Source organism: Ctenocephalides felis, unplaced genomic scaffold, assembly GCF_003426905.1.
Source record: "Ctenocephalides felis isolate EL2017-DRISC unplaced genomic scaffold, ASM342690v1 CF-g0.4_SCAFFOLD_03571, whole genome shotgun sequence".
NCBI classification, from domain to species: domain Eukaryota; kingdom Metazoa; phylum Arthropoda; class Insecta; order Siphonaptera; family Pulicidae; genus Ctenocephalides; species Ctenocephalides felis.
In genome coordinates, this window is record NW_020539725.1 from 58978452 (window position 1) to 58994130 (window position 15679).

The 15679-nt window shown below is 31.5% G+C and overlaps 1 protein-coding gene across 1 annotated transcript; it reads left to right on the forward strand.

Moving 5' to 3' along the window:
* The first annotated feature begins 2441 nt into the window (after positions 1-2441).
* On the forward strand, positions 2442-2807 carry LOC113386387 (14 kDa phosphohistidine phosphatase-like). The gene has a single exon (XM_026624169.1). The coding sequence runs from the start codon at positions 2442-2444 to the stop codon at positions 2805-2807; it is 366 nt and encodes a 121-aa protein (XP_026479954.1).
* Positions 2808-15679: the final 12872 nt, after the last annotated feature.

Sequence of the window (15679 nt, forward strand, 5' to 3'; positions counted from 1 at the left end):
CTGCTCTTCAATCCTTGTACTATGACAGATAATACTAAAATTGATAAATTTTATAAAAAAATCAAAGAAAAAATGAAAATATTGTACAAGCGCTTAATGATGAATATATAGAGAACGAATTTCTGAGATATAATACTAATTTGGGAGAATATACTCTGTCCATTTTGAAAAGCTCTGCTGGCTGTACTGTATGTACTATAATAGTGTAATTTGAGTATATTACTCTTCAATCCTTGTACTATGACAGCAAATACTAAAAATGATAAATTTTACAAGAAAATCACAGAGAAAAAAAGACAATCTTGTAAAAGTACTTATTGATTAATATATAGAGAATGAACTTCTGATTATGAGATACTAATATGGGAGAAAAATACTAAGTCATATTTGAGGAGCTCTGCAGGCTATACTGTATGTACTAGAATAGTGTAATTTGAGTACATTACTCTTCAATCTTTGTACTATGACTATAAATACTAAAATTGATACATTTTATAAGAAAATCACAGAGAAAAAAAACAATCTTGTAAAAGTACTTATCGATGAATATATAGAGAACGAATTTCTGAGATACTAATATGAGAGAAAAATACTAAGTCATTTTTGAAGAGCTCTGCAGGCTATACTATTTGTACTAGAATAGTGTAATTTGAGTATATTACTCTTCAATCCGTGTACTATGACAGCAAATACTAAAATTGATACATTTTATAAGAAAATCTTAGAAAAAAATACAATATTGTACAAGTTCTTATGGATGATTATACAGAAAACAAATTTCTGAGATACTAATATGAGAGAAAAATACTATGTCATATTTGAGGAGCTCTGCAGGCTATACTGTATGTACTAGAATAGTGTAATTTGAGTACATTACTCTTCAATCTTTGTACTATGACTATAAATACTAAAATTGATACATTTTATAAGAAAATCACAGAGAAAAAAAACAATCTTGTAAAAGTACTTATCGATGAATATATAGAGAACGAATTTCTGAGATACTAATATGAGAGAAAAATACTAAGTCATTTTTGAAGAGCTCTGCAGGCTATACTATTTGTACTAGAATAGTGTAATTTGAGTATATTACTCTTCAATCCGTGTACTATGACAGCAAATACTAAAATTGATACATTTTATAAGAAAATCTTAGAAAAAAATACAATATTGTACAAGTTCTTATGGATGATTATACAGAAAACAAATTTCTGAGATACTAATATGAGAGAAAAATACTATGTCATATTTGAGGAGCTCTGCAGGCTATACTGTATGTACTAGAATAGTGTAATTTGAGTACATTACTCTTCAATCTTTGTACTATGACTATAAATACTAAAATTGATACATTTTATAAGAAAATCACAGAGAAAAAAAACAATCTTGTAAAAGTACTTATCGATGAATATATAGAGAACGAATTTCTGAGATACTAATATGAGAGAAAAATACTAAGTCATTTTTGAAGAGCTCTGCAGGCTATACTATTTGTACTAGAATAGTGTAATTTGAGTATATTACTCTTCAATCCGTGTACTATGACTACAAATACTAAAATTGATACATTTTATAAGAAAATCTTAGAAAAAAATACAATATTGTACAAGTTCTTATGGATGATTATACAGAAAACAAATTTCTGAGATACTAATATGAGAGAAAAATACTATGTCATATTTGAAGAGCTCCGCAGACTATACTATTTGTACTAGAATAGTGTAATTTGAGTATATTACTCTTCAATCCTTGTACTATGACTACAAATACTAAAATTGATAAATTTTAGAAGAAAATCACAGAGAAAAAAAGACATTCTTGTAAAAGTACTTATTGATGAAGATATGGAGAACGAACTACTGAGATACTAATATGAGAGAAAAATACTAAGTCATTTTTGAGGAGCTCTGCAGGCTATACTATTTGTACTAGAACAGTGAAATTTCAGTATGTTGCTCTCCAATAGTATAAAAAATCTTTAATGAAATATGCCTTTACAAAGAACTATTTAGGACGTATAGTTCTAACTTTGCGACTCATTTTAAACAATTCTTAAAAATATGAGATAAGGTTGACTAATGCTTGATGATATATGAGATAAATCATCATCTAAAATATAAAGATATTTTAATTATAATATAATAGATATTATATTAATGAAATAGTCAAATAAAATGTATATATGAAATATGAAAACTGTTTTTCATAATCTCTCATACCAGGCACCTCTGTCTGACTGAGATATGAAAATAATGTATATGTGTAAATAAATAAATTATTTTTTTTTTTAAAAAAAAGAAATATTTTTATCCAAGCAAAACAAAACAAAAGCCAAAAATCCAAACGTCAAAACAACCAACCAAAAATTTCTATTCCTCGACAATGTCCTTTCCAAATTATCCATTACTACCATGATTCGAAATTACTGCTACATTGCCAATATGGCAGCAAAATTAAAATCCATCCCTGTCGTCGACATCGACTGCGATGGTGTCTTCAAGTACATCCTAGTCCACCTCTGTGCCTACGATCCGAAGGACAACAAAGTCCTGGTTCGCGGTTATGCTAGGGCCAAGTGGCACTCCGACATCTTCAAAGAGGTCGAAACCAAAGTCAAGGAGATTGTCAAAGGCGTCGACGTCAGATGTCTCGGAGGGGGCAAGATCGATCACGAAAGGGACTACAAGCAGATCAAGGTTTTCGGGACGTCCCAGAAGTACGGGAAAGCCGATCATAGGCAGACTGTGCAGTTGTTAAAGGTCAAGTATCCGGATTATAAGGTGTGTTTTTCGGATGAAGAAACATAAGGCCGAGTGGACTCTATTTTATACTTTTGTATTTGGCTAAATTGAATAAATTTGATTTTAATTATGCAACAATTTGAAAAATTAGTTTTGGTTTTTTTATGTACAAAATCTTTCGAATCTGCAAAAGTTTGGACCATCCAAAATGCAATACTCAAATACTCAAGTACTCAAATTATACTATTCTATTACTAATAGTATAGCCTGCAGAGCTCATCAAAAATGACTTAGTTTTTTTTTTTCATATTAGTATCTCAGTAGTTCGTCCTCTATATATTCATCGATAAGTACTTTTACAAGACTGTCTTTTTTTCTCTGTAATTTTCTGATAAAATGTATCAATTTTAGTATTTGTAGTCATAGTACAAGGATTGAGGATTAACATACTCAATTCATACTATTCTAGTACAAATAGTATAGCCTGCAGAGCTCTTTAAAAATGACTTAGTATTTTTCTCCCATATTAGTATTTCAGTAGTTCGTTCCTCCATATATTCATCATTAAGTGCTTGTACAATATTTTCATTTTTTCTAAAATTTTCTTATAAAATTTATCAATTTTAGTATTTTTTATCATAGTACAAAGATTGAAGAGTAATTTACTCAAATTACAATATTCTAGTACATACAGTATAGCCTGCAGAGCTCTTCAAAAATGATTTAGTATTTTTCTCTCATATTAGCATCTCAGAAATTCGTTCTTATATATTCATCAATAAGTACTTTTACTATATTGTCTTTTTTTCTCTGCGATTTTCTTGTAAAATTTATCAATTTCAGTATTTTCTGTCATAGTACAAGGATTGAAGATTAATATACTCAATTTATACTATTCTAGTACATACAGTATAGCCTGCAGAGCTCTTCAAAATGGACTGAGTATTTTCTCTCATTAGTATCTCAGTAGTTCGTTCTCTATATATTCATCCATAAGTACTTGTACAATATTGTAATTTTTTTCTAAGATTTTCTTATAAAATGTATCAATTTTAGTATTTGCTGTCATAGTACAAGGATTGAGGAGTAATTTACTCAAATTACACTATTCTAGTACAAATAGTATAGCCTGCATAGCTCTTCAAAATGGACTGAGTATTTTCTCTCATATTAGTATCTCAGTAGTTCGTTCTCTATATGTTTATTAATAAGTTTTTTTAATATTATCATTTTTTTCTTTGTTTTTCTTATGAAATTTATCAATTTTAGATTTGCTTAGTTTTTTAGCTTCCGTAATGTAAGTTATTGTAATCGTCGAAAAATCAAAATGAAATTTTTTGCATATCTTTACGTTTCAGAGGTTTCTGAACATTTTGGTATATCTTAGGAAAAATTGATGTATGTGTGTGTGTGGATACAATTTTACGTCGACGATTTTGGGTGTACGGAACAACCAATTCAAATGATTGAAAATACAATCGATTCCTATTGATAGGGAGATGTGCTGAGTAGTTTTTGGCAAAGGCAGGTCTAGCAGTTATGGAGATATGGAGCAAAGATTGCAGAAAATAGAAATTGAGTTTTTGAAAGAACGAAGCACCCAATAAGAACGATTCAAAAAACATTGGATTCCTATTGATAGGAATTAGTTTTTGGCAATGGCAGGTCTAGTCGTTTCGGAGATTCGGAGCTTATGCGCAAATAATAACAGTTTTTGAGAGAACTAAGTATCCGATTTGAATGATTCAAAATACTTTCTGCTTGGCGAAAAATATTCTTTTTTATTTTTTTATTTATTTCCAAAAAATTTCTCTTTTGAATATCGAAAATAATTCGGATTTTAATTCTAACTCTGGTAATATTCCTCGACTATTTTATTATGGTATGAGAAGTACCAGCAACTTGCCCTAAGGCACGATGCCATACACCACTAGAAAAGATTTTTAACTTCCCGTAGGGTAGTTATAGTAATGGGCCGAAAATCGAGAATGAAAATTTTTGCATTTCTCGACGTTTTGAAGGTTTCTGAACATTTTTAAGGGACATACCTCAGAAAAAATGGATGTGTGTGTGTGTTTTTTGTGATTTGTGTGTGATCAACCGATTTGAATGGTTTAAAAAAACATTCGATCCGTATTGATAGGGAGATGTGCTGATTAGTTTTTGGCAAAGGTAGGTTCAACAGTTACGGAGATACGGAGCAAAGAGTGCAGGAAATAGAAATCGAGTTTTTAAGAGAACGGATCCTCCGATTTGTATGATCGGACATTCAGTTCGTAATGACGGGGAAAAGTGGTTATTAGTTTCTGGCAAGGGTAGGCCCAGCCATTTCGAAGATACAGAGCTAAATGTGCAAAAAATGGCAGTTTTTGAGTGAACCAAGCGTCCGATTTGAATGATTTAAAAACTTTCTGCTTGTACTGACAAAACAATTGCTTTTGAGGATAAAAAATTATTACATCTTTTTTATTTTCCATAAAATATTTTTGTAATTTTTGGATTAAAAATTCAAAAAATGACCCAGGATAAGCGCAGTCTAAGTACCACTCTGGTATGTTTACACAAGTGCGTTTAGACTGTTTTGCACTTTTCCAATTTTGTGAAAAGAAAACTATTGAAAAATGTGAAAATGCCGCCAAGCTAAACACAGTGTAAGTGAAAATGTCGCACAGAATTATTTGCAAATAAATCAATGAACTGGTTTAATATTTCATAAAAAATCAACAAATATATAAATAATATAAAATAAAAATTGCAATTATATTAGATTGCCATCAATGTGAGTTTTTAACACAAAACATGTTTCCATGAGCAACTTTGTAGCAAAAAATACGTAATTTTGTAATTTTGTAATTTCGCTGAAATGTTTCTCTATAATAAATGATACGGGAGATAAAAAACGCATATCGCAAATTATAGTAGATATGTATATATGTATATTTCTATGTATATATGTATGTATATACATATATCGTGGTTCAAGATTGCAATCTACTGAATTCCGTATTGGCTCCATGTTTTATTAAAGCAATTTGCATATGGGAAAGCCACGCCTTATACAACATATATACACATTTCTATGTATTCATATATGATATGTATACATATTTGTGTATAAATCCAATTATATATGTTTTCATTATTTTGATTACACGTTTCTGTATCGTGTTGCTTTGAAAAAAACACGAACGAAAAAAATATACAACTCGCTTATTTTATTTTATACGACTCGGCGGAGCTTCTACGTTTATATTTAAATGTGTATATATGAATTCTATAAAATCGAGGCTAAATTAGGTTGAAACCAATCATAATCATTTAATGAAATAAAAACTAGTGGTGTATGGCATCGTGCCCTAAAGAAAATTGCTGGAACTTCCCGTACCGTAATTAAAAATCTTGGTACGGAACCAAAAAAAAACTAGTGGGGTGTATGGCATCGTGCCTTAAGGCAAATTGCTGGAACTTCCCGTACCGTAACGAAATGTTTGAGGAATACTGAATGTTTTCAAATACATTATTATAAATGAATACTATAACATTGTGTAATATTTATAAGAATTATATAAACTGAATTGCAAAGTTGAAATTATTTGTTTAAAGTATATTAGAACTTTAGTCAGAATTAAAAATAAAATCTGCATTATTTTCGATATATAAAAAATTTTTTTTTGAAAAAGAAAAGTTGAAACAAAATTTTTTTTCCAAAATCAATTATTTTGTTAAGACAAGCAGAAAGTTCTTTGAATCATTTAAATCGGACGCTTAGTTCTCTCAAAAACTGCCATTTTTTTAACATTTAGCTCTGTGTCTCCGAAACCGCTGGGCCTACCTTTGCCAAAAACTAATGACCACTTTTTCCCGTCATTACGAACTAAATGTTTTTTGGATCATACAAATCGGATGATCCGTGCTCTCAAAAACTCGATATCTATTTTCTGCACTCTTTGCTCCGTATCTGCGAAACGGCTGGACCTGCCTTTGCCAAAAACTAATCAGCTCTTCTCCCTATCGATAGGAATCGAGTGTTTTTTTAACCATTCAAATCAGTTGATCCGTGCGCCCGGAAACGTGACTGGAAATTTGTATCCATACATACATACACACACACATCAATTTTTTCTGAGGTATGCCAAAATGTTCAGAAACCTTCAAAACGTCGAGAAATGTAAAAATTTTCAATTCCGATTTTCGGCCCATTACAATAACTTACGAGAAGTTAAAAATTATACAAAATTGTTAAAAGTACACATTGTTAAAATCTCTATAAAATATCTGATAATTTGATGTACATATGTCCAATAAACAGTTTTTACCGCAAAATGACATTTTTATAACTTATTTTTATTAAGAGTCCATAACCGCTGGACCTGCCCTGCGGGAAGTTGAAAATACAAAGAAAATATAAGTTAGGAATAAAAGTTATGTAAAAAATTAAGTTCTTCTAAGCATCCACATAAATTCTCATAAAAACTTCTACAGAACTCTCAAAAAGACCTTCGAAATGATCAAAATCGCGATCTAGACTAAAATCGATTTCTGTCTGTCTGTCTACCACTAATTCCTATTATTATTGGTCCTAAGTATGCTATGTAGATTTCGCATTTTTGCCAAAAAAAAAACTATCTCATCTCTCGACAATAAACAGCATTTAATAATAATATTATTATCATTATTAAATGATTATTAATCCCTTTCATCGGGAATAAAAATGAAATTACAGGTGTATCCGTGTATCCATCGATGGATGGAAAATGTTGCTGAGATTGTTCTTGACGAACCTATACTTAAGTAATTTGAATATAATGCACCAGAAATATTTGCGATCGGTAATCATATGGTAATGGTAATGGTAATGGTAATGCCGATGGTAATTGCCGCCGGTGCTGGTGAAATAGTCTCGAGTTCGACATTTTTAGGGAAAATTACCAAAAACAAAAAAAAATGACTGAATTGGTGGGGCAGTGGACTGAAGAAATCGATTTTTTTCATATAAAATTCGAGGGTTGTTGACAATTTTTATCATTAATTTAGGCCAGTTTCCATTTTTTGCAACTTGATATCAAGCAGTAGTTATTTTGACAATTAAATTTATAATTTTGCTGTTTGATGAACTTTGATGGTTGCTGTCAATTTTTGTCATGAATTTAGGCCAATGTTCATTTTTCGCAACCTGATATCAAGCAGTAGTAATTTCGACGATTGTAATTATAACTAGTGGTGTATGGCATCGTGCCTTAAGGCAAACTGCTGGAACTTCCCGTACCGTAATGAAATATTCGAGAAATTTTAAACGTTTTCAACTATATTATTACAAATGCTGCAACTTTCATTATCTTTGCTTTCTTATTATATCTATATAGCGAAGCAAATGTAAATCATAAATCAATTATCAATTTATCTCCAGAACATTAACAATCGTTTTTCAATTTCATTTCGAATTCAATTTCAAAAAAAAAATAGTTGCCTAATTTTTTAGGCATTTGCAAATAATTCTGTGCGACATTTTCACTTATACTGTGCTTAGCTTGGCGGCATTTTCACATTTTTCAATAGTTTTCACAAAATTGGAAAAGTGCTGCAGACATAGAACAGTCTAAACGCACTTGGGTAAATATTTGTACCAGAGTGGCGCTTAGACTGTGCTTAGACTGGGTAATTTTTTAAATTTTTAATCCAAAATTACAAAAATATTTTTTGAAAAAAAAATTAGAAACAAAAAAATTTTTTTTCAGAAGCAATTATTTTGTTGAAACAAGCAGAAAGTTCTTTGAATCATTTAAATCGGACGCTTAGATCTCTCAAAAACTGCCATTTTCTCATTTAGCTCTGTATCTCCAAAACCGCTGGGCCTACCTCTGCCAAAAACTAATAACCACTTTTCCCTGTCATTACGAACTGAATGTTTTTTGAATCTCGGGTGATCCGTTCTCTCAAAAACTCGATTTCTATTTTCTGCACTCTTTGCTCTATATCTCCATAACTGCTGGACCTGCCTTTGCCAAAAACTAATCAGCACATCTCTCTATTAATAGGAATCGAATGTTTTTTAAACCATTCAAATCGGTTGATCCATGCGCCCGAAAACGTGGACGAAAAAATTGCTTACATACAAAACACACACACGGGAAGTTAATAATTAGGCAGAAATTCTGATCAATTTTGTCAAAATTTAATGGTTGTTGTCAATTCAATTAATTTTGACAAATTTTGGAAGTGTTTCGCCAAAAGTGATCAAGATTAATTAAAAGTCGTCAAAATTATGTAAAGTTTATCAAAGTTTGTTACAATTTGTGAAAGTTCTCCAAAATTCGTCAAATTATATTAAAACGAACCAAAATTTGGGTTCGTTCATATATAAAGAATGTATAAAATTTACCAAAATTTGTCAAAAATATGAAATGTTTATCAAAAGTGGTCAAAATTAGGTGAAGCTGAAAAAAAATCATCAAAATTTGACAAAAGTACATTAATGAAAGTGCGGTAAGGTAAATTGGAATTTGTCTAAATTCCAAAATTTTACCGAGAAATCTTCAAAATTTATCAAAATAATATAAAAATACAAACCAAAAATTTGGCATAAATAGTCAAGATTCGACTAAATTCACCAAATTGGCAAATCGTATCTGGATATGCATTTGAGGTTAAAAATTACTGAATAAATATTAATAGTTTTCGGATTTATATATATATATATATATATATATATACCAATATATAAATATCTCCGCATATCATTATAATATTATCTTGAGAGACTCCTATATAATAATAATTATCCGCTCGGGGTCACGATTTTTGAGTTATTTTCTCAAAATCGAGTCATACGCCCTCTTTATCGATTTTACGACCAATAAACACGCGAATGTACGCAATTTTCTTGAAATTGCACCGAATCCTCGAATAATTATTCAATTATATCGAAAATTACCGAACAGAAATATTATGCATAGTTTTGCAAAAAAAGGAAAGCAAGTGGTAGATTTACGTGCTACGGTGTTGGTGGCGCCTCTAGGAATTGCGAAAACAACTAAAATTGAGGTAATATAAAAACGGGCGTTATTTATACTTGTTTATCCAACAAACTTTATTATAATTTTATATTTTTAAGTAAATTATAGCCCACGCTCCGTTAAATGTTTCGTTCCAATTTTCGTGAATTAAAGAAAAAATAATGAATTAAATTGAGCGTAGCAACGCGCCCGTAGGCACTTATTAGCACCACTATAAGAGTTGAAATTAAAATTAATATTCGACTCGAATGTTGTTGACTTTGCTGTAATTGCTGTTTGTTTGCTTGATTCTAATCTCGGAAGGAAATTTATGATACATGACGAACGAAATAAAAAAAACTTACTATTGTATACTGAGATGGATATAAAAGTGTTATATTTTAAAGGTTCATGTTCCAAGTGCAGTTTGCTCGTCAGTAAAGTCTTGATTTTAGTTTCTAGATCATAATTTAACTCATTTATTAGCAAGCTTCTTTATTAGGAATTCTAAGTCAAAATTTAGTATAGTTCTCTTGTTTGTATTTGCTCATATGACTTTAGTTTACTTTGTAACGTTACCCCTCCCTTTGCCCCTCCTGAGCACTCCTTGTCGTCTTTGTACGTGAACAGGGCTAATATACATACAAAAGGGGTAGTTTGGCTTTGATATGCAAAACAGCCCCCGCCTCCCCTAATGTCTTCGAAAGTCTCAATAGAGAGGATGATGCAAATTGCTCTCTTACAGTTCAACGAGCACGAACCGAAAATTTATATATATATATATATATATATATATACACACACACACACATTATATATAATATATATATATATATATATATATATATATATATATACGTATATACGAGTATACCAAACATCTAACATAGTATACAAAATTGATTGTAAAGATCGCGATGCGATGTAGGTGAGTGAAACAGGACAGTATCTAATAAAACGCTTTAAACAATAATCAAAATCAAATAATGTTCACTAAATTTAGAAAAAATATAATCATAGCTTTCCAAAATCATTTTGCATTCAGATGTAGGTATCTAATTCTGGAAAGTGTCTCTAAATTGAAGCTATGATTATATTTTTTCTATATTTAGTGAACATTATTCAAATTCGGTTGATCCGTGCGCCCGAAAACGTGGACGAAAAATTGTATCCATACATACATACATACACACACACATCTATTTTTTCTTAAATATTCAGAAACCTTCAAAACGTCGAGAGATCGAAAAATTTTCAATTCCGGTCTTTGAACGATTACAATAATTTACCTTACGGGAAGTTAAAAAATATATGAAATTAAAATAATTTGATTATTAAAATTCTGATATTTGAGGTTACTGTTCTGGTGCTGGTTTATGTATGAAATGTTAATATGTGTGATATATGGTTCATAAAGGAGGCGCCGGCGCCTCCGACAGGAGAAATTCCTGCGAATTCAATTAGAACTAATTGACGTTATAATTAAGGCACTAATTGGACAAAGGATGCGCTAATTATGAGCATTATATGTCAAATGAGACTCGCACTCGGATAATTTCAGCTATAAACTTGAAATCACTTTTTAACAATAGCAACATATGTCACAATGCAAAGTTCAAGTTTGGAATATATAGATATATATATATATATATATATATATATATATATTTTATATACACTAGTAGTACTAGTATATATGTCAATTATACGATGTAATGAAATTCCACGATCGGGCAGCAACGATTTGCATAAAACCGTTCCTCCGAGGCCATAATTATATCACTAGTGCCGCACACAATGGCAGACATATTCATATGTGTACATCGTGTAGTTGGTAGTAGAGAGAGGCCACGCCCACCGACGCTCACCTGTGCCAGCGCACTCGACTACCTGTGTTGAATAACTTCTTCGCCCCGCCCAACCCACGACCATCGAGAGGTGCAAGGCGAAAACATTCGCATCATAATGGGATACACCTGAACATAGTTAGTTGCTCATACTCTATCTTATGCAGGAAACTCGTTTTTGAAAATCCGATAAATACTTAAAATAATTCAAAAAAAATCATTTTAAAATAATAGAAACCTAGATGGTAAATAGAGTCCTACCGAGGAACAAATTGAATCTCAACATTTTATTCTACTACCGAAACAACTATTAGCAATCTAGTAAAAAAGGACTCTACTGACAAGCAAACTAAATTTTGACATAAAACAACATAGAATTTAATTAACGAGACCAAAAATTGGCAACTTGATAAAAAAAGAACTCTGCTGACCATCAAACTGAAACTTGACTTTGAAAACAAAAAATTTTCTAACGAGAACAAATATCAAATATCAAATTGTTTAACTAGCTGTAAGTGGAATTCTGCCTTAAGACAATTAAGGCATCGCGCCTTAAGGCAAATTGCTGGAACTTCCCGTACCGCAATTCAAAATTCGAGTAATTAAAATATATGTCTAATGTTCATTTTTGACCGTCAAATGATATTTATTTTACTTTTTTACTAGATCTCCGAAACCGCTAGACCTGCCTTCATCTTATCAATGCAAGTAAAATGTTTTTTGAATTATTCAAATCGGACGCTCCGTTCCCTTAAAAACCGAGTTACCGTTTTTGGCACTTTTTGCCCCGTATTTCCGAAACGGCTGGACCTGCTTTCGCCAAAAACTAATCAGCACGTCTCCTTATCAATACGAATCGAATGTTTTTTGAATTATTCAAGTCGGTTAATCCGTGTTCCCGAAATCGTCGACGAAAATTTGTATCCGCACACACACACATACACGCACACACATACATCAATTGTTTCTAAGGTATGCCAAAATTACTATACTTGGCATAAGAAAAAAACAGAAGATTTCATTAATTAACAACCGAGTGAAAAAGGACTCTACTGACGAGTATCCTAGAAATTGACATAGAAAAAAATAGATGATTATTCAAGAACAATCATTAGCAACCTGGTAAGAAGGGACTCTACTGACGAGCAAACTGGATAGAAAGCAAAAAGTAAAGAGAATACTAAATGTCGATCTAGAATAAAAAAGGCAACTCTTAAAATAAAAAAGGCAACTAACTAACCAATTAACAACCCAGGTGACAAAAAAGGACTCTACTAACGAGCAAGCTAAATTTAAAAAACATTAGAATGAAGAAAAGGGACTCTACTGACGAGCGAGTTAATTATTTACCTAGATGGTAAAAAAAGGACTCTAGTGAATCTCAGGAGGATGGTACTAACAAGTAAACTAATTAACAACCTAGATGAAAAAGAACTCTACTGCCGAGCAAACAAAAACATGAGAAAAAATAGTTAAATTAAATTTCCAAATAGAAAACTCCACTAAAACCAAGAGGATTCTATAAATGATAAAATTTATTAGGATATTTAAAAAGGACTCTACTGACGAGCAAACTACAATAGAAAGTTTCTAGACAATTATTTCTATATCCGGTAATAAATTTAGCTTGCCCTCATCCCTTGATGGTGCTTTAGGAGACAATTTGACCCTAATGACGTCATCGTCGATAACTAAGGGCTTGACCATAAATTAAAATTACTGCAGGGCTGACCATTGTAATTTAATACTTATGGCAAAGCGCTGTTCGTTAATAAGATTAGATTACATGTTACGCGATAGCAGATTTCGATGCAGAAGGAAATTTTGTACCAACGAAGTAGCACCAGTAGAGTCCTTTCCTACCTCACCATTTACTTTTACAATTGTCACCTTAGTCCAGTACAGGTAGTGGTCTCTAGTCTAATTACTTTTGCACATGTCAATTTTCGAGCCATTATCTCGATAATTAATCCAATTCTCGAGACAATTAAAAAAGACAAACTAACTATAACAATCCTTCTTCGGCTTCGTCTCGTTAGCACATTGTTCTTGGTTTTTCAAATGACTACAATTAGTCGAGCAGCTACCGACAAATTAGGACTCTTGGGGAATTATATTTAATTGTGGCACAATTGTAACATTGTCCGAGGTGGAGGAGAGATATGGATGTTGCGATTCTACGATTTTTATTAATTGTAATAATAATAATTATCATTATTATGGTGCTGGTGGTGCTGTTGATGGCTACAAAGTGCGACAGGCAAAGGAATGGATCGTTGGTCTTTGCTGGAAACTAATTGTTTTTAATTATAAGTTGCGGAGGTTTTTAATTGGATTATACACAGTGTCTTAAGGCAAATTGCTGGAACTTCCCGTACCGTAATAAATTATTCGAGAAATTTTAAACGTTTTTAAATATATTATTACAAATACTGCACAACTTTCATTATCTCCAGAACATTAACAATCGTCATTTCATTTCGAATTCAATTTAAAAAAAATAGTGTAAATTACACAAAATTGAAAAAGTGCTCCCGCATAGTCACAGTCTATTGGGCATTTGCAAATAATTCTGTGTGACATTTTCACTTGTACTGTGCTTAGCTTGGCGGCATTTTTACATTTTTCAATAGTTTTCACAAAATTGGAAAACTGCTCCAGTACAAAAACAGTCAAAACGCACTTGGACAAACATTTGTACCATAGTGGCGCTTAGACTGTGCTTAGCCTGGGTAATTTTTTGAATTTTTAATCCAAAATTACAATAATACTTTATGGAAAATAGAAAAAGATGTAATAATTTTTTTATCTTCAAAAGCAATTATTTTGTTAAAACAAGCAGAAAGTTCTTTGAATCATTTAAATCGGACGCATAGTTTTCTCAAAAACTGCAATTTTTTAACATTTAGCTCTGTATCTCCAAAACCGCTGGGCCTATCTTTACCAAAAATAATAACCACTTTTCCCGTCATTACAGACTGAATGTTTTTTGGATCATTCAAATCGGACGCTTAATTCACTCAAAAACTATCATTTTTTGCATATTTAGCGCCGTATCTCCGTAACGGCTGGACCTGCCCTTGCCAAAATCTAATCAGCACATCTCCCTATCAATAGAAATCGAATGTTTTTTAAACCATTCAAATCGGTTGATCCGTGCGCCCGAAAACGTGGGCGAAATAATGCGAACATACAAAACACACACACACATCCATTTAGTTTCTGAGGTATGCCTTAAAAATGTTCAGAAACCTTCAAAACGTCGAGAAATGCAATAATTTTCATTTTCGATTTTTGGCCCATTACTATAACTACCCTACGGAAAGTTAACTAGGGTTACCTATACTTCAAAAAGTAAAAAAGTGACTCTACCGACGAGCGAACTAGTACTACACATATTATAAAAATTTAAACAAATTAAAATTTGCAATTATTACCAATTGAATTTTTTACCAGCTCATCCAAAATTGTTACCAAATCCTACTTGTTTCTCCCATCAACTCCCAGCATGCGGTTGATTAAACTTAAACTACCCGAAACCCCAAAAAGAGTCTCTATATAAACTCGTTATAAAATCTCAATCTGTTACATCATAAGGGACGTATTGTCCCTAAATCGTTCCTAGTCCCTGTATCATGATGATGGCACGGCTGATTTAATTTGCAACCCTCCAGGGAGGATGTTAAAGATGAGGTTTGGGGTTGATTTGAGATTTAATTCAGTATGAGGTCATAAATATCAATTTGTGTGTGTGATTTTGTTGGAGATTCAATAATGATCTTGATGAAAGAGCAGAAGCAAAAGTGGGATTAGGGATAGAAACTAGTGGTGTATGGCATCGTGCCTTGAGGCAAATTGATGGAACTTCCCGTACCGTAACGAAATGTTCAAGGAATATTAAATGTTTAATATTAAATGTTTTCCAATAGATTATTATAGATTAAATTAGATTAGATTATTGTAGATTAAATCTGAATGCAAAGTACAAATATTTTAAGATTACTATATATAATATGATAATATTGAATGAAAAGATAATTGAATATTTGAATAATTATAAAAATGCATGTAATTTTAAACTATACAGAATGTTGAAATA

Coding starts and splice junctions, on each gene's coding strand:
- LOC113386387 (XM_026624169.1), top strand. CDS start 2,442: ATGGCAGCAAAATTAAAATCCATCCCTGTCGTCGACATCGACTGCGAT.